Source organism: Dryobates pubescens, chromosome 18, assembly GCF_014839835.1.
Source record: "Dryobates pubescens isolate bDryPub1 chromosome 18, bDryPub1.pri, whole genome shotgun sequence".
Classification (NCBI taxonomy): domain Eukaryota; kingdom Metazoa; phylum Chordata; class Aves; order Piciformes; family Picidae; genus Dryobates; species Dryobates pubescens.
In genome coordinates this window covers 5,721,545-5,740,633 of record NC_071629.1, presented here as the reverse complement: position 1 = coordinate 5,740,633, position 19,089 = coordinate 5,721,545, and the positions used below count along the sequence as shown (strand labels likewise).

Genomic DNA, 19,089 nt, shown 5'->3' with positions numbered 1-19,089 from the left:
CTTGAGAAGGAAAATGTTGTTGTTGGGGTGGTTCTTTTTGGCCCCTCAAAGCAGATACTCCAACAGAAAAGTGAGGATGAAAAGTGTGGGTGATACAAAATGTGAGCTCAGCAGCTTCAGACTAATTAAGCTCGGCAGGGCCAAGAGGGGGGATCAGTGTTAGTGAACCAAGCCAGCCCGAGCAGACCAGGTCTTCACTTCCCTAAAATAGGTATCAGTACAAAAATGCAGATGAGGCTAATTGCTCTGCTTCTGTCCTCTGAGTAAGGAAGAATGTGGCCCAGTTCATTAAACTCTGTCTTCTGATTCATGGTCCTCTGCTTTACCATGGGGGGCGCGGGACACACGATTGATGCTGCTCTCGATGAAGGCCTTCAGGCCCTCTAAGCCTTGTGCATAAAGAAATTCCAGATACCAGTTCCACCTCTTTCCCTATAAAAACAGAGAGGGTCAGATGTGCAGGACATTCTCCCAATCAAACTTTGTCACTTTCTACAGCCAGTCTGAGGAGGTCTTCAAATATCACCTTGCACAGCTTGCCAGTCTGCAGCCTAGGTATTAAATACCCACAGACACACAGGGCCACCTCCTGCTCCCAAATGTTTCACTTGTGTTCCACATTCTTAACTTGGGCATGACAAGCAGCACAGAAGGCCAATGGCATCCTAGGCTGGATGGACAGCAGATGGAGAGGTGATTCTGCCACTTGGCTCTGGTGAGACCTCACCTGGAGAGCTGAGTCCAGCTTTGGAGCCCTCAACACAGGATGGACATGGACCTGATGGAGGGGGTCTAGAGGAGAGCCAGAACAATGATCAGGGGGCTAGAACACCTCTGCTGTGAGGCCAGGCTGAGGGAGCTGGGGTTGTTCAGCCTGGAGAAGGCTCCAGGGAGACCTAATAGCAGCCTGCCAGTACCTGAAGGCAAAGGCCTGCAGTGCTAGGAGGGAAGGCAATGGTTTGTAATTAGAGAAGATTTAGGTTGGATGTTAGGAACAAGTTCTGCACCAGGAGGGTGGTGGAACACTGCAACAGATTGCCTAGGGAGGTGGTTGAGGCCCCATCCCTGGAGCTATTCAAGGTCAGGCACAACAAGGCTCTGAGCAGCCTGCTCTAGTGGAGGATGTCCTTAAACCAAGAAGTCTTACCTTAATTAAACTGAAGTTCAAGGTGGCTTCATCTGGGAAAGCCTTAAGCAGAGGGGAGAAAAAAAAAAAACAGAACAGACTCAAGTCAGATAAAAAAATGTGTCCAGAGCTGATGTGCCTCTGTTTGCTTCTAAATCAGGAACTGCAGCTGTGCAAAGAAACTTTTAATCATGCCTCAGAATGGACTTCCAGCAGGGGACTGTGTCTACAAGTGGTAATGTGGAAATCATCTTGCTCTGTTGCTCTCCAGTAATGCTGCAACAGAGATGCCTTTAACCATTGCCTCTCTACAGTGTAAAAGTTACCCCTTCAAAACATTGTCATTTCCAACAATGAGAAAGAGAGCAAGAGGAGAGAACCTCCTGACACTTAACATTACTGTGGTGCAAACCCCATCCCTGGAGGTTTTTAAGGCCAGGCTGGATGCAGCTCTGGGCAGCCTGATCTAGTGTGAGGTGTCCCTGCACAGGGCAGGAGGGGTTGGAACTGGATGCTCCTTGAGGTCCCTTCCAACCCTGTGCTTGCTGTTTGTGTTCTGAGCACGCTGCAGAGCAGTGCCCTCTGGTGCTCAGCACTCAAGGGTTTAAGAAGAGATGGCACTGCAGCTACAAAGACCTTTTTCCCCTGTTTTAAGACACATCTATCACAGCTGCTAAGCAAATTTGGGGGGGTGGGGGTTTTTTTTGTGTGCTGGCTTGTCTCAGGTGTTTTGTTTGACTGGTTGGGGAGGGAGGTGTTTGGGTTTGGTTTTTTTTACTTACAAAAGCTACAGAGAAGAAAAGATCTAGGCAAAAAGAGATGAAAACTTAATTCTGCTGCACCAGGAGAAGGGTCAAGGAAAAGAAGTTTCTCTGTAACAAAAATAAAGCAGCCTTCTCTGGCAAAAGACAAGACAGGGGTTTCAGAGACAAAGTACCCAGAGTCAGGCTGAGGGAGCTAGGGGTATTCAGCCTGGGGAAGAGAAGGCTTCATAAATGTATGAAGTGCTCCTAATCAGCATTCCTGGCTGAAACTTGAACCTTCATTCCAGAAGCCACACTTGCACATCCCTTCAGCCTGCCAGTGTTCCTCACACCAAAAGGGCCATCTTTATGGCACCCCTTGCCCTGCAAAAGCTGCTATCTCAGAGCAGCATGCAAACCTCAGAGCAGCAACAACTCAGGCAAGCTGCTCCCTCCACTATCCCACAGCTGCACTGAGCACCCAGAAGGGAAGACAGCCCCTAGCAGAACTCATGCAAGGCTGCACCTCACTGCTGCACTTGAAGCAGCTGCTTTTACTTCTTTGGTAAACTATTGTCCAAAACTTCTGCAAGAGCCAGAAAGTTCTGCTCACAGGGTCCACTGGGCACACCTGCACACAATTTAACTCCTCATTGCTTGTTTCTCTGGAGTTTAACATGTTAAGGTCAGTCCACATTTTGTGGGGCAGGGGGAACTGTTGGGAAGCTTTCACTACGTGACTTCTTTCATTGTTCAGCTATTTGAGTGATCATAAGCAGAGATTCCCACCTGAAAGGAACATTGATGCTTTTGGACCATGCAGACAAAGACTATTCCACAAGCAGAGAATCCCATACCAGCTTTTGAAAGCTCAGGTGCCTCTACAAGCCAGCCTACATATTGAGAGGGACACATCTGGTGCTGCCAAAGGCCCCAGTGTTGGCCTGCACCCTTACCTGCTGCAGGAACTGGACAGCATAGCCAATCATGGCTGGGTGGTAGACAATGTTGAAGCTGGTTTTGTAATCCTGCACTGCAGTTGCCTTCAGCAGTTCTTCATCCATACGAAGACCCTGAGGATGGGTATCCTTCTGGAACACATTGGATGTCCACAGACAACCTACCATAGCTATCACATACTGGTTGTACTCTCGGTATGTCTGGCTGCTGATCTTGAACTGCAGGCTTTTCTGAGGGACAAGAAAACAGAATCATTAAAACCATCCTCAAAGCAGCTGGGTGTGCTCCTTCCAGCCCTTCACAGAAGGCCACAAGAACCCCTGTTCCCTCCTTTCAACCCAACTCCTCACTAAGGTCTATTCCAGCACCTATCAGTGCTGGGCCCCATGCTCTTTAATGTCTTTATTGATGATCTAAATGAGGGGATTGAGTCCATCAGCAGTAAGTTTGCAGATGACAGCAAGCTGGGGGCAGAAGTTGATCTGTTAGAGGGTAGGAGAGCTCTGCAGAGGGACCTTGCCAGGCTGGGCAGATGGGCAGAGTCCAAGGGCATGAGATTGAACACATCCAAGTGCCAGGTTCTACACATTGGCCACAACAACCCCAGGCAGTGCTACAGGCTGGGCTCAGAGTGGCTGAGAGCAGACAGGCAGAGAGGGACCTGGGGATAGTAGTTGATAGTAGGCTGAACATGAGCCACAAGTGTGCCCAGGTGGCCAAGAAGGCCAATGGCATCCTGGCCTGTATCAGGAACAGTGTGGCCAGCAGGAGCAGGAAAGTCATTGTGCCCTGTGCTCAGCACTGGTTAGGCCACACCTTGAGTCCTGTGTCCAGTTCTGGGCCCCTCAGTTTAGGAAAGATGTTGAGGTGCTGGAAGGTGTCCAGAGAAGGACAACAAAGCTGGGGAGGGGTTTGGAGCACAGCCCTGTGAGGAGAGGCTGAGGGAGCTGGGGTTGCTTAGCCTGGAGAAGAGGAGGATCAATGGAGACTTTATTGCTCTCCACAACTACCTGAGGGGAGGTTGTAGCCAGGTAGGGGTTGGTCTCTTCTCCCAGGCAACCAGCACCAGGACAAGAGGACACAGTCTCAAGCTGCACCAGGGGAGGTTTAGGCTGGATGTTAGGAAGAAGTTCTTCCCAGAAAGAGAGATTGGCCATTAGGATGTGCTGCCCAGGGAGGTGGAGGAGTCACCATCCCTGGAAGTGTTTAGGAAGAGCCTGGATGGGGTGCTTGGTGCCATGGTTTAGTTGATTAGATGGTGTTGGGTGATAGGTTGGACTTGATGATCCCAAAGGTCTTTTCCAACCTGGTTAATTCTATTCTCTCAGACTTGCCCTCCCCAGTACCTTTTTACTCAGCTCATTTTTCTTTGCAGCCACCAAGTTGGTTCGGTATCTGAAAGTAAACCCAACAAGAGAGAAAGTTAAGGGGGCTGCAATCATTTTTTTTTCCCCCCTACCTACCAGAGCTGAAACAAAAAAACAGCTGGAGGAATTCATTAAGAAAGATTAGCTTCCTCCATGAGAGAGATGAAAATGCATCAGTGAAAAACAGGATGGAAAAGAATTCCAAGGGACTTTGTTAGTTGGCATAGACACATCCTCCTTTCCAGGAAAAGGAGGAGGGGACTCAACATTAACCCCTTGAATGTTTGTGACAACTGATTTGCCAGGCACAGTCACCTTCATGAAGGAAGCATGGACAGGCAGCCTTAAAAATCTCAGCAAAACATGCAGGGCATTTTTGAGGGAGGCTTTCATTCACTAAGCAGAGAAACAGAAGCCACTGGAAGTAATGCAACTTGACAGTTGTTCTACATAGTAAGCATTAGCTCCTCTTATTTCCCAGAGACCATCCTGTCACATTAATTACCCTGCAGACTCCTTAGACAGAAAGCCACATGGAGAGCCCTGTGCCAGCTGTCAGCAGTTGGCTACTCTTCCCCTCAAATGCAACCACTGGAACTAACAAGGCCAAGAACAGCAGCCATGATGGGGGATCCTGCAGAGAGCTGAACGCTGCTGTCTTTTGACCTGCAGGCACCACAAAATTCCCTCCTCCCACAGAGTCTGGAGGTGGCAGAAGTGCTTCCTACCCAGGACTCAGCAAGGAAAAGTCTTGTGGTCAGAGCATATAAAGGAGAACCTCTGCTGTGAGGACAGGCTGAGGGAGCTGGGGGTGTTCAGCCTGGAGAAGAGAAGGCTCCAGGCAGACCTAATAGCAGTCTTCCAGTAGCTGAAGGAGGCTACAAGAAGGCTGCAGAGGGACTGTTTCCAAAGGCCTGCAGTGATAGGACGAGGGGTAATGGTTTGAAATGAGAGAAGAGGAGATGCAAGCTGGATATCAGGAATGAGTTCTTTAACATGAAGGTGGTAGAACAGTGGAACAGGCTGTCCAGGGAGGCAGCTGAGGTCCCATCCTTGAAAATATTCAAGGTCAGGCTTGGCAGGGCTCTGGGCAACCTGACCTAGTGCAGGATATCCTTGGTGACTGCAGGGGAGTTGGACTAGATAAGCTTTGGAAGTCCCTTCCAAGCCAAACCATTTTATGCATCTCTAAGCTGGATAGATAACTACCATTCATTCCAGCTGGCTGACTTGAGTTCTCTCAAAACAATATGGGAACTCCTTCCTTCACATATCAAAGGTATGTAAAATAACACAGGACAGAGGGCAGCATCCTGCTATTTTGGGTGAGAGACTGAAAACAGAGTATGAGCTACAGCTACAGAATCCTGCACCGTGAGGAATGGACACAGCTGGAATGTTCACTCCTGCTCTGCATGGGAAGAGGAAGCAGACTTCAGGTTTTACAAAGTCATTTCCAGAAGGCTGAAAGAGAAGACAAGGAGTCCCTGCAGCCCACAGGGTTTGTAGTACCTGTACATCAGGTAGCAGAGCTGATTCAGGATGACAGGACTCATGCTGAGAAGTGCTGGGTAGAAAATTCCAGCAGGAGGCAATATCAACAAAGGCAGATTGTACCTCAGGTATATGTCACACACCTGCAGGAATGAAGCAAATCCTGGTGGATTATTACTGCTATTAGCAAACCCTGAAGCACCCAAGAGCAAAACAAAGCATGATACTGCATTTCAGTCAGCTCTATCAACTTCACCTAGGAGGGAAGACTGGGGTGAAGCAATTCCATTTGTTTCCTTTGCAGTATGAGGCACATTCGGCAGTTCATATCTCAGTGTCTGCCTATGAGGACAGACTGAGGGAGTTGGGGCTCTTCAGTCCAGAGAAGAGAAGGCTCCAAGAGACCTAATTGTGGCCTTCCAGTATCTGAAGGGAGCTACAAGAAAGCTGGGGAGGGACTTTTGAGGGTTTCAGGGAGTGATAGGACTGGGGGGAATGGAACAAAACTAGAAGTGAGTAGATTCAGATTGGATGTTAGGAAGTTCTTCCCCAGGAGGGTGGTGAGAGACTGGCACAGGTTGCCCAGGGAGGTGGTGGCAGCCTCACCCCTGGAAGTTTTTGCAGCCAGGCTGGATGTGGCTGTGAGCAACCTGCTGTGGTGTGAGGTGTCCCTGCCCATGGCAGGGGGGTTGGAACTGGCTGATCCTTGAGGTCCCTTCCAACCCTAACAATTCTATGGTGGCTGAGTCACCATCATTGGAGGTGTTCAGGAGGAGACTTGATGGGGTGCTTGGTGCCATGGTTTAATTGATTAGGTGGTTTGGATTGGTTGATAGGTTGGACGTGATGATCTTGAAGGTCTCTTCCAACCTGGATTATTCTATTCTATATACCACATGTCCCTGCTGACTGCAGGGGGGTTGGACTAGACCTTTGCAGGTCCCTTCCTACCCCAACCCTTCTATGATTCTAGGACTTAAGAGCATCTGCTCTCAAGCAGTGTGTTTAATTCTGCCTGTGGATGCAACAGCTGCCACCTGTGGGTGGAGCAACAGTTTGGAACATCCTTTAACCCCAGAGTTCTGCAAAATACAAAGAGAAAGGCAGTTGCGTGCTCCAGCTTCAAAATGCACAGAAAACAATCATGCAAAGAGCCTGAGAGTGGTGGGATTTTTGAAAGACAAAGTGAAGGGGATACCTACAGTCTCATAGAAGCTGAGGATGAAGTGCAGCAGGAAGGAGGATTTCCTTTCCAAGCGTAAAGCGGCTGTAGATATCCGCCCAACAAAGTTGATCAGCTCAGCCAACGCGTTCAGCAGCCCAGACAGGGTGGTATCCCTGCAGGAATGTCAGGGTGCAGAGTTAGCTGAGACAGCTCTTTGCAAACAGTAAAAAGGAGAAGTGATGAAATGAAGTGATTAAGAAAAACCTGATGTTTACCCATCTGCCCCATTGAGCATTCAGTGACATTTATTTCCTCGTCCACAGAGCCAGTAAAATATGGTTACCAACATCATTACAAACATCTCAGGTTGGACTTGATCTTTGAGGTCTTTTCCAACCTCATTGGTTCTATGATTCTATTTCTTTACCATGAGGGTGGTGGAACACTGCAGCAGGTTGCCCAGGGAGGTAGTTGAGGCCCCCATCCCCAGAGATATTCAAGGTGAGGCTCAACAGGGCTTTGGGCAACGTGCTCCAGGGGAGGATGTCCCTGCTGACTGCAGGGGGATTGGACTAGATGGAAGTCCTTTCCAACCCAAACCATTCCATGATTCTATGCTGAGGCAGCTGTCACTGTTACAAGAATTTTGACTTCTGGACATTGCTATTTTCAGTGTCAATAGAAACACTTTAAAGGCAAGAGAAAGAACAGGATTGATGAAGTAGCTTACAACGCAGGCAGACACGTAACAGCACTGTTAACTTTCCATTCAGTCTTTATGCTGGGTAACAGGGCTGGAACAGACATTTAAATCCCCTCATGAAGACTGCATTGCATTTCTTTCAGACACTTACAAAGAATGGACTTGAGATTCAGACTCTGAATCTGGACAAAACATGTGGCAATTTAACCAGTTCTGCAGCAGCTCTGTCAGGCTCTCAAGAACACCGCACTGCAAGGGGCAACAAGAGCACAGGGTGGTGGCAATTTACAGAAGTGAATAATACTAAGCAAGAACAAAAAGAAAGAGCCATGAGAATTGATACACACAGAAGATATCAAGAGTTTCTCCAGATGACAGAGTGCCTGTTCAATTGAACTGAAGGCAGGTGTGCAATAGTTTGTCCTGGAGAAGGCGAGTTTCAAACACTGAGTTGAAATGGCAGTACAACCAACCAGCTGGGGTCTGGTGTACCATCAGCTCTTTTTAATCCCACTGCTCCAGTTTAATCCCAGTCTAAAAAGAAAATCTCCTTTAAGGCACTCAAACTGCCCAAGTTTCACAAGCAGGTGTTTGACCCTTCCCCCAAGAGAAGCTCCCTACAGAAATCCCTCAGCTGTTAGACCTGACCGAAGTGCAGACAGCAACATCAACCAGAAGCAAATCTGCCACTGTACCCAAATTACCTTAAAATAGAGTGATGATGTGAAAAAGAGCTGTGCCAGGGGATCATAGAGCTGTGACTTCATTCCTGAAACAAGTGAAAAGCAGCATTGTGATACCTGTGCACAAACTCCATGCCTATCCAGCCCCACCCAAAGGATCTGCAGCACATACCAGAGAAGCTTCTCAGGGGGATCCAACTCACAAGTTTGAGGACTTGTGATTGGCAGCAGACACCATCCCAGAGAGGAAGGCTCTTATACAGGAACTCTTCACAGGAACTGAAACCCTCCTAACAAAGCAGAAAATGAACATTCAAAAACTCCTATGCCTGCAGCTTTTCATTCTCACTTCACCCTGGAGAAAGAAAGAGGCTTGGACCTTCTGCCTGCCATACATGTCACCAGGGTATTTAAATCATCATTCTCAGGTTCTCTTTTCTGCAGAGGACAAGGCCATCTCCAGAATACTGACTGGCTGTAAGAGTATGGATTTTTCTCCCTCCAGACACTGGCACTGCTCAGAGACACTACTGGAAACAGGCAAGCCCCAGAAGTGCTTTAAGGGAAGGCTTTATGAAACCCTTGTGTGCTTCCACAAAGCAGGCACTTACCTGCAAGAAACACTCTGTCTTGTAGATAGTTTCCAGGAAGATCTTGAACTCCTCTTCATTTTGGTGATTATCAGCCACACACCAGGTGCATTCTAAACAGGACAGAACACTGTGTCTGAAGATGGGCCCAGCAAGAACAAGTTCTCTTCCAGCAGTTGTTTTAACACTGTGTGACTGTCACTACAAATCTGAAGAGCAAAGTGCCACTCCTGAAAAGTGGAAAGCCTCAGGCATCCTTTACTTCCCTAACATGCAAATCCTAGATACCTACCTTCCTGAAGAGCCTGGCTCATCCAAAAGTGAAGCCTCAGGTAAACAGATTCATCTTTGACACAATTCATGTAGTGAAGCAATAAAGGGTTTGTTAGCACTGAAGCCATCTGGGAAGGGAACTGCAAGAGAAATGAGAAAGAGTTAAGTATTTACATCAGCAAATTGCCAGATAACCTCATTGCATGAGTTGCCCAATCCTTTTACCATCTCCAAGACTCATCCATCATCCTCAGATAGGGCTAGATGCTCTATCAGAACTAGGTAGCCCACACACTATTCACAGAAACACCCTTTGGTCTCTCAAAACAGGCAGTGAACAGAAACTCACCTCTAGACGGTGGATATTATGTAGAAGCTGGGGAAAAGTCTGCAGCTGCTCCACTGGAAAAGACTGACTTGTACTGTACAAATCAACATGGCTCCCCCTGTTCTCTTCTAAATTGTTTCTGCTTGTAGAGCTTGCAGGTACAATCAGCTGAGCATTCCACTTCTGTAGAAAGCCATAAATGAAGAGCAATGACTCTTGTTTCCAATGCAATCAAGTGCACTTGTTACCAGTGCTCCCATAAAGGCCTTGTTTGCCAAAAAAGGTCTCCAAGCTTTCAATACAATGGGAATGCTACGTTTCTACACAGCTACTCCACCCTTCCCAGGGCTGAAATAAAGCCTGACTCCCATGGTTTGTCAATATTCATCCTACAAACAGCTGCTTGGCACTGTCTGGGGCCTGCAACTTACCCTCTTTCGTGACTGAGGCTGCGCTGTGCCTAAAAGCAGTGGTTGGTGGACTGGAAAGTTTCTTTGCCTTACAGTGTTCATTGCTGCTTTCCAAGGGCCCTCTGAATTCTTGAAGAAATTCTGAAAACATAAATCAGACATCAGTGCAAGAGGCCAAACTCAGAGCAATGGACATTGAGATAGGTTCATTCTGATGTCACCACGGGGATGTTCGGGCAGCGCTCTGTGCTTGGCAGAGCACGAGGCTAGATTGTCATCATAGAATCAGTCAGGGTTGGAAGGGACCACAAGGATCATCCAGTTCCAACCCCCCCTGCCATGGGCAGGGACACCCCACACTAGATCAGGCTGGCCAGAGCCTCATCCAGCCTGGGCTTAAACACCTCCAGGGACAGGGCCCCAACCACCTCCCTGGACAACCCATTCCAGGGCTTCACCACTCTCATGGTGAAGAACTTTCTCCCCACCTCCAGCTTCATTCCATTCCCCCTAGTCCCCCCTGTCACAGCACAGAACTCTCACCACTCAGCAGATTCTTCACCTTTCAACTAGAGTTCAAGATCTGTAGAATCATGGAATGGTTTGGGTTGAAATGGACCTCCAAAGCTCATCTAAGTCCAGCCCCCCTGCAGTCAGCAGGGACATCCTCCACTAGAGCAGGTTGCTCGGAGCCTTGTCCAGCCTGACCTTGAATAGCTCCAGGGATGAGGCCTCAGCTACCTCCCTGGGCAACCTGTTCCAGTGTTCCGCCACCCTCATGGTGCAGAACTTGTTGCTAACATCCAATCTAAATCTGCTCTCCTCTAATTTCAAACCATTGCCTCTCATCCTATCACTGCAGGCCTTTGCCAACAGTCCCTCTGCAGCCTTCTCGTAGCCCCCTTCAGGTACTGGAAGGCTGCTGTTAGGTCTCCCCAGGGCCTCCTCCAGTCTGAACAACCCCACCTCAACAGCAAGAATCCACAGAGGAGGACTAAAGTAATCCACATAAGGACAAAGGCAGAGGTCATTCCATTCCAAATCATCACATTATGCTGAAGAGAGAACAGAACTCAAGGCAAAGAATCCTCATCTAAGCCTCATTTTAATTCACTGCAAACAAGAAATAGAATTCTTCACTGCTAAATTCTGCTATAGCTTAACTGGAAAGTCTGGTACAAGCTGCTAGAATGGGTCCAGTGGCAGGCACAAAGATTATCAGAGGTCTGGAGCACCTCCCCTATGGGGAGAGGCTGAGAAAGTTGAGGCTGTTCAGTCTGGAGACAAAAAGGCTCTGGGGAGACTTCCAGTACCTGAAGATGCTACAAGAAAACTAGGGAGGGACTTTTTACAAGGGTTAACAGTGATAGGGTGAGGGTTAATGTCTTTAAGCTCAAGGAGGGCAGACTGAGACTGGAGATTAGGAAGAAATTCTTGCCAGTGAGGGTGGTGAGACACTGGAACAGGTTGCCCAGGGAGGTTGTGGATGCCCCCTCCCTGGAGGTGTTCAAGGCCAGGCTGGATGAGGCCTTGAGCAACCTGGGCTAGCAGAAGGTGATCCAGCCCATGGCAGGGGGAAATTGGAGCTGGATGATCCTCAAGGTCCCTTCCAACCTAAACCATTCTGTGAATACTCTCATAAGTACTGGTTTCAAACAGATGAAGTCTAAATCCTTACCTTCGTCTTCCCAGGAAGGGTTATGGTCACCAGCTCAGGACAGAAGAGTTTGTAAAGGGATAGTAGAGCCTGTAGATGACACTGCATTCCCTGTCAAATAGCAGCAGCAGAAGAACAAATAGGTGGGGGTATGCTTTCAGATTAGAAGCTGATTCAGGTTTTCCAGAAGCTAAAACCCAGCCAGTGATTACTAAAAGCCTTCTCAAGTTACCTATCAGTAAATAACTTTAGAATAACAACTGGGGAAAAAAAAACCAAACCAGAAAATGTGTCAATGAAATACCATAGGAAGGGGATTGAAGAAGGAACTTTCTGTACTCATAACTGTAACAAAAAGTAAAGTAACAGTTTAAGCTATGAAAACCAAAATCTTCTGCTCTCTAAATGCTCCAAAAACATGAAAGCTACCAGTTTTTCCTGACACAAAACACCCAAAAGATCTTCTGCAATTGTATGTTTCTCAGAAGAGCCTGGATGAGGCACTTGGTGCCATGGTTTAGTTGATCAGATGGTGCTGGGTGATAGGTTGGACTTGATGATCTCAAACGTCTTTTCCAACCTGGTTAATTCTATTCTATTCTTCTATTCACTTTTGAGTCCACTGGAAAAAGATTAATACAGCATTCAAAATGGCAATAGGAACAGAGAAAGAAGCAGCTTTTGGTTCAGAGTTTTTAACCACACCTTGCCACAAAACATAGCACGGGGTCACAAAGCACTGATTAAATGCAGGGAATACACATTCAAGACAGACAAGGCAAAACTACAGTCTGCAATTCCAAGCCTAATCCTGTCCTGGAACACTAGCCACTCTTCCCCACCCTGCACAGGTCCCAGTCTCACCAGCTGCATTCATAACCACCATTCAAACCCTCCAAGGTCTGAAATCGACTCACCATTTTTGCTTGGAGTTCAAGCAGTCTCCTGACCCGAAAAGGCTTGACTGGAAACACAATTAAGAGCACAATGTGTTTAAAAAACCCCACTCTCAGACATCTGAGCAGAAAGGCAAGAGCACTTTCATGACAGACAGCCATGGCAAAGCAAGCAGAGCCACTCTTGCTTGTGGATCAGTTTCTAATTCACCAAGTCCCACAGCTCAAGCTAAACTATCACTCATGTTTCCTTGCCTTGAAAGCAGTATGTTCTACTCCCAGGCAACCTGTGACAGAACATGAGGACACAGTTTCAAGCTGTGCCAGGGGAGGTTTAGCCTGGATGTTAGGAAGAAATTCTTCCCAGCAAGAGAGATGGGCCCAGGAAGGTGGAGGAGTCACCATCACTGGAGGTGTTTAAGAGGAGACTGGATGAGACACTTAGTGCCATGGTTTAATTGATTAGATGGTGTTGGGTGATAGGTTGGACCTGAAGATCCCAAAGGTCTTTTCCAACCTGGTTAACTCTGTATCTGTATATTACCTAGCCAGTGCATTAGCTCCACTAGTAGAAAAGGCAATGCCAGCAAACAGAAGAAGAAACAAAATGGTCTGAATGGAATACAATTGGACTCACCATTTTCTTTCCTGGTCAGCAGATAGAGCAGGTGGCAGACATAAGGGCACTGCAAAGAAAAGGCAGCAATGAAGTACCCTGCCAGTGCAGGCTGCTAACCAGGGTGCACTAAAGCAACAAAGAGGCTTCACAAGCTAATAGTTTCTTCTGCTGTCTCAAGTCATCACTGTATGCCCAGTGGGGCAGAGGAAGCCTTCCTGCCCTTAGGAAGCAGCATGCTTTACACAAGAGACATGTCACTGTCACAGTGAGAAGTGTTATTGACCTGGCTAATACTGTAAACTTTCATTAGAATATTGCTAGAGGAACTGGGAGTTTTTCTGCTTATGCAAATATAGTTACAAGAAAACAAACAATCAGTGGCCTTTTTTCCCCCTTACTTGAACTATTTTCTCCTAGCAAGGCAGCTTTTTTCCACCCCTGCTTCAGGCAGGGCTGAAGGCTGCTTGGCCATCTCATTTAAACTATACCATTACCTAGAAAGGTTGGACCAGGTGATCCCTGAAGCCCCTTCCAACCTGGCTTTCTGTGATTATCTGCACTATGAGCAGTCTTATAGCAACCCCTCTTCTATGAGCTTGGATCCTGGGACATAGTCTACATACTTCAGGAGTCAACAGTGAAATTGAAACTACAGTTTCAAAAGGCAATAATTTATTTGAGCTTCTAACTACAGCTGAGGTGGTAAGGGTCTTAGCTTCACACTGACTCAGGTGCACTTCCCAACTGGCCCATCATGCCTGCAAATGCTCTTCTAAACACCGAGAAATTCAGTTTTATGAAAAGATTACATGTCCATTATGAGGAAAAGCTGAGGGAGCTGGGGCTCTTCAGCTTGGAGCAGAGGAGCCTGAGGGGTGACCTCTTTCATGTTTATTAAGACATGAAGGGCAGTGTTGGGAGGATGGAGCCAGGCTCTGCTCAGGGATGTGCAAGGACAGGACAAGGGGCAGTGGGTGCAAGCTGGAGCAGAGGAGGTTCCATGTCAACATAAGGGAAAGCTTTCTCCATGTGAGGGTGACAGAGCCCTGGAACAGGCTGCCCAGAAAGGTTGTGGAGGCTCCTTCTCTGGAGGCATTCAAACCCTACCTGTGTGACCTACTCCAGGTGATCCTGTTCTGGCAGGGGGGTTGGACTGGATGATCTTTGGAGGTGCCTTCCAACCCCTAACATTCTGGGATTCTGTAACCCCTTTAAAACTTTGCAAGAAATGTAACTCTAAGCTTCTGGAACTCTAAAAAGTCTTAGCTACAAAACATTATGAGCTGAAAGAATAATCACAGTTTCCCATCTAACATTATTGTCAAGCTCATCTTAATACTAACTGAATCCAAACACTTCAATATGCCACCACTTGGATTTCACAGTTGCCACCTAGCCAAGAATCTCCTGGTTGCTTGTTCTCAATTTAAGCTGCATTTCAAGACAATTAAGTAGAACAGCATTTGGAATTCCTCACCTTTAAATAAGTAATGCTCTAAAAGGCTTTTTTTTTTGGGTTTGCCCAAGGTATACAAGCCAGTTTCTCCCCAGGAGGGGAGACTTCACCTGCTAATGCCTGACATCAAAGGCAATCCCAGAGATTGCAGCAGCAGCAGCATTTGGAATTCAGACAGCAGACACTGCCACTCTGGGGGATGCAGAATAACAATTCTTGGAAACATCTTTAAACATCTAGGCCACAGCACTGAAACTAGGATCATCAAACAGTACCCCCTTGATTCTTAAGCTAAGTGATCCAGCCACCTTAGAATGCCAAAATAAAATGAAACAAACAATCCCAGCCACCAGGAAATGGTCTCTGTGGATTGTTAGTGAACATTTCAGTTTATTCAGCTCTTCTTACCATCTTCTCATCTTGCAGTAAGTGAAAGAAGACAGCATACAGGGCATGAAGTTGCTCCTTGGAATCAATGTAGTCAAACATTGTGATCAGCCATCTTATGAAGAGCAGCTGCAGAGGGGGGGAAAAAGACATATTGCAGGAAGTGATGGGCAACAGAAAGGCAGAACAGTCACTGGCCAGTCTGAGACAATCATACATGCCAGTCAAGGACAACCAGAAAGGTACAGATGGACACTACAGGGATAATTCAGCTGTGGAGAGCACCAGCTGCCATATCAGAATGGAAAAAGCTCAGTTTTGAACATGTGCTAACACTCAGATAGGATCTGAGGGCCCCTTGCTACAAGGCAGACATTGAGGTGATAGAATAGACCAGACCAGTGTGTCCAGAGAACAGAAATGAATATAGAATATAGAATTGACCAGGTCAGTAGTCATGAGGTGTTGGGTGACAATGTTGGGGATTGGTTTGAGCAAGAGGGGACATGGGTCCCAGGAACACCTGTGCAAACTAGGCCTTGAAGGATTTCCTGTTATTAATATAGCAATGGAGTAGGAGTTGTGGAAAAGTTCTGATTGCTTGGTATGCTGAAGTCAAGCTGCCCCTGAGAAGGGAGGCAAACAAGATAAGGAGTAGGCAAAGAGCTGGGAAAAAGAGCAATTAGGCTGAGTAGAGAAATTCCACAGAGTAGTGAAAACAATGATGTAACCTTTTAGAGAGAAACCAATAGCATGTGTTAAATTAGAATAGAATTAACCATGTATAAGATAAGACTATAAATAATGAAGTGTGGAACAATAAAGTTGGATGATTATTATCACTCATATTGAGTGCTGTCGTCCCTGTCTCCGTTCTCGTCATGACAGGTTGGACTTGATGATCTCTGAGGTCTTTTCCAACCTGGTTGATTCTATGATGTTGGTAATGAACAGCAATTTACAGACACATTGCTGAGGAAAGCATCCCTAAGGAATTCAGACACGAGAAGCGGGAACTGTGCAAACTTCCACTCACACTTCCAAAGCTGCCACTGCTTTCCCAGCAACAGGTCTGCCAAGCTTTCTCAATGGCAGCAGCTTATTTAAGAACCTTGGGCATGAAAACTGCAGGATTTTTTGGGTTCCTGAAAACCACCTCTCATCATTCCTGTGCAGCAGCAACAGCTGCTGTAAACATGCATTAAGTTACCTGGACGTTGCTTGAACATTTGCTGACACAGAGCAAAGACACAGCTGAAACCACAGCACCTTCTGGCACGACTGAGGCTGGAACCAGGCACTTCAGTAAACGAGCATTCACTGCATCAGCTGGAAAACAAACACTTCAGAAATAAGATGGTGCTTATGTAACAGGTCCCTTGAGGTGGTTCTGCAGTTTAAGTCAACATTCCCTCTAGACAAGGCTTTTCAGAGCTTCACTGCTTGAAGCAACATTGCACGGGAGTCTAGCATGAACTTATCTATACCACACAACAAAAAGATATCTGAAGTATTTCTTTCCAGCTTGAAAAAAAAAAATATGTGAGAGGTCCTGCACCTAAGCCAGGGCAATGCCAGATAACAATCCAGCCTGGGGGATGAGGAAATTGAGAGCAGCCCTGCAGAAAAGGACTTGAGGGGGCTGGTGGATAAGACGCTGGACATGAGCCAACAGGGTGTGCTTGCAGCCCACAAGGACAATGGCAGCCTAGGCTGCATCAAAACCAGTGTGGCCAGCAGATGGAGAGAGGTGGTTCTGCCACTTTGCTCTGCTCTGGTGAGACCTCACCTGCTGCACTGTGTCCAGCTCTGGAGCCCTCAACACAGGAAGGACGTGGACCTGATGGAACAGGTCCATGGGGAAGGCCACAAAAACGATCAGGGGCTGGAACACCTCTGCCAGGACAGGCTGAAGGAGCTGGGGTTGTTCAGCCTGAAGAAAAGAAGGCTCTGGGGAGACCTAACAGCAGCCTTCCAGTACTTGAAAGGGGCTACAAGAAGGCTGCAAAGGGACTGTTTGCAAAGGTCTGCAGTGATAGGATGAGAGGCAATGGTTTGAAATTAGAGGAGAGCAAATTTAGATTGGATGTTAGGAACAAGTTCTGCACCAGGAGGGTGGTGGAACACTGGAACAGGTTGCCCAGGGAGGTAGCTGAGGCCTCATCCCTGGAGCTATTCAAGGTCAGGCTGGACAAGGCTCTGAGCAACTGCTCAGATGCCACTGCTGACTGCAGAGGGGTTGGACTGGATGACCTTAGGAGGTTCCCTTCCAACCCAAACCATTCTGTGATTGTGTGGCTATAGAGTGGTGTTACTGAGACAGACTTTGGTCTCTTGGGAAGAGAACCAAAAGTAACAAAAAAATTCTTGTAATATTAAGCAACCAAATTCCTTCAGCAAAAGCATACAGGACTGTCAGCAACACACCAGCAGGTTACTGTCCTGAAGGTCAGATGGCAATCTTCAAGCAAGGCCACTAAACTACTTGCACAGTGGGGAAAGAATTCTGTGTACTCCTCTTGGCTTAGAGGGTTCGACTGGATGATCTTTGAGGTCTCTTCCCACTAGAAACATTCTGTGAAAGCTTAGGGAGAACTTACTAAAGAAGGGAAGGTCACAGAGGAACACAACCAGGTGGGCCTTGAAAGTCTTCAGAGGTGGAGATTCCCCCACCTCTCTGGGCAGCCTGCTCCAGTTCTCTGCCACCCTCAAAGTAAAGAGGTTACTTCCCATGCTTCGATGGAACTTCCTATATTCAAGTTTATGCCTGCTGCCTCTTATCCTGTCACTGGGGACCACTGAGACGAGTCTGGCCCCATCTTCCCTGACGTATTTGTAAGCAGTCATAACAATACAAGCTTACTAAAACTATGTCAGTTTCTTCAATTGTTTTGATCTTGAGGGAGGAAAAGAGGCCACCACAAACTGCTACAAGAAGGAAAAGATACAGTGGTGGCTAAGGACATGTTTTAAGCCTTTCAGAGAACTGCAGCTACAAAGGAAATAAGCTTTTCAACAAGTACTTGTAACAAGCCATAATAGTCTTCTGGCTCTAATTCCACCCCCCCAGCAAGAACTGAGATTAATTTTAGGATGAAGGCAGAAATTAGACTGAATTATGCCAGAAAAAGTAACTTTACCCTAAAGAATCTAACAACACAGTCACCATAAACTGCTTATCTCAAGCAGGTCTGATTAGAGGGGAAAGAGACATTCACAGAAGACACAAATGGCAGGGTGTAAGCATTTTACCCAGTTTGCCACTGAGGGCCACTTTTAGCAAGACATGAAATCCTTCAGGGGGTAACCCTCTTTGCAGAGCAATGGTTTCCACAGCAGCCAAGCTCTTCTGTAGAGCAGTGTTCTTTCTCAGTGAGACACGGTCTGGAACTAGGGGAAAAGAAAATATGCATTAAAAACAGCTTCTGAACTGAAAGTTAGCTCTTTTAAACTTATCTGCACTGCCCCTATATATTCCTTTCTGTTGGGTTTCTTTACATAGTAACAGATAGAGAAAGTGGGAATTGTGGTGGAGGCTCCCTGGCTGCAGATTGGCTCCAGGGGGGATGCAGCAAGGGGAGAGGGCAGATCCCCAGTACCTGAATGGGCTACAAGAGAGCTGGGGAGGGACTTCTGGCAAGGACTTGGAGTGCCAGCATGTGGGGCAATGGCTTTGAGCTGGGAAAGGGGAGAGACTAGAGATGAGAAAAAAAATCTTTAGACTGAGGGTGGGGAGACACTGGAACATGTTACCCAGGGACCCTGTGGATGATCCCTCCTTGGAGGTGTTCCAGGCCAGGTTGGATGAGGCCTTGAGCAACCTGGGCTGGTGGGACATATCCCTGCCCATGGCAGGGAGTTGGAACTGGATAATCTTTAAGGCCCCTTCCAACCCAACCCACTCTATGAAAACCTTCCAAGGAAATATCACAAAGCTCAGGTATTAAAGAAAGAAAACAGCAGGTAAAATTAGACTTTAAGACTTAACTTCTTATCTTTTCTATCCTAAGCAGCTAACCTTAAAACTGCTATTTACCTTTCTTAAAGTAGCTCAGAGCTTGCTCGAAGGAGCCTTGCTCACTGTCATTTTTTTGACCATCAGGAGACTGATGATTCTGGACACTTTTTTCACCATTAGTTGTCCTTCCTTTTCGCCATGCAGAGAGATCAGTTTGACTCTTACGAACTTGCAGAGGCTGCTTTGGGGTCTGAGAACTCCGTTCTTGCTGCAT

The 19,089-nt window shown here is 47.1% G+C and overlaps 1 protein-coding gene across 1 annotated transcript; it reads right to left on the bottom strand.

Moving 5' to 3' along the window:
* Nucleotides 1-288: 288 nt before the first annotated feature.
* Nucleotides 289-19,089, bottom strand: CENPI (centromere protein I). The gene is made up of 20 exons (XM_009907350.2): nucleotides 18,894-19,089; nucleotides 18,110-18,247; nucleotides 16,068-16,186; nucleotides 14,879-14,986; nucleotides 13,033-13,081; nucleotides 12,417-12,463; nucleotides 11,521-11,610; nucleotides 9,864-9,983; nucleotides 9,454-9,615; nucleotides 9,124-9,244; nucleotides 8,853-8,944; nucleotides 8,414-8,531; nucleotides 8,263-8,327; nucleotides 7,710-7,807; nucleotides 6,893-7,028; nucleotides 5,709-5,833; nucleotides 4,176-4,224; nucleotides 2,826-3,059; nucleotides 1,148-1,189; nucleotides 289-432 (listed from the first exon to the last, which is right to left on the bottom strand). Exons 1-20 carry the CDS (start codon nucleotides 19,087-19,089, stop codon nucleotides 289-291), a joined length of 2,253 nt encoding a protein of 750 aa, XP_009905652.1.

Coding starts and splice junctions, on each gene's coding strand:
- CENPI (XM_009907350.2), bottom strand. CDS start 19,089: ATGCAGCAAGAACGGAGTTCTCAGACCCCAAAGCAGCCTCTGCAAGTT. Junction 4,225..5,708: donor CTCTGCTACCTGATGTACAG/GTACTACAAACC, acceptor GTTTACTTTCAG/ATACCGAACCAACTTGGTGG. Junction 1,190..2,825: donor CTGTCCAGTTCCTGCAGCAG/GTAAGGGTGCAG, acceptor CCTCTGCTTAAG/GCTTTCCCAGATGAAGCCAC.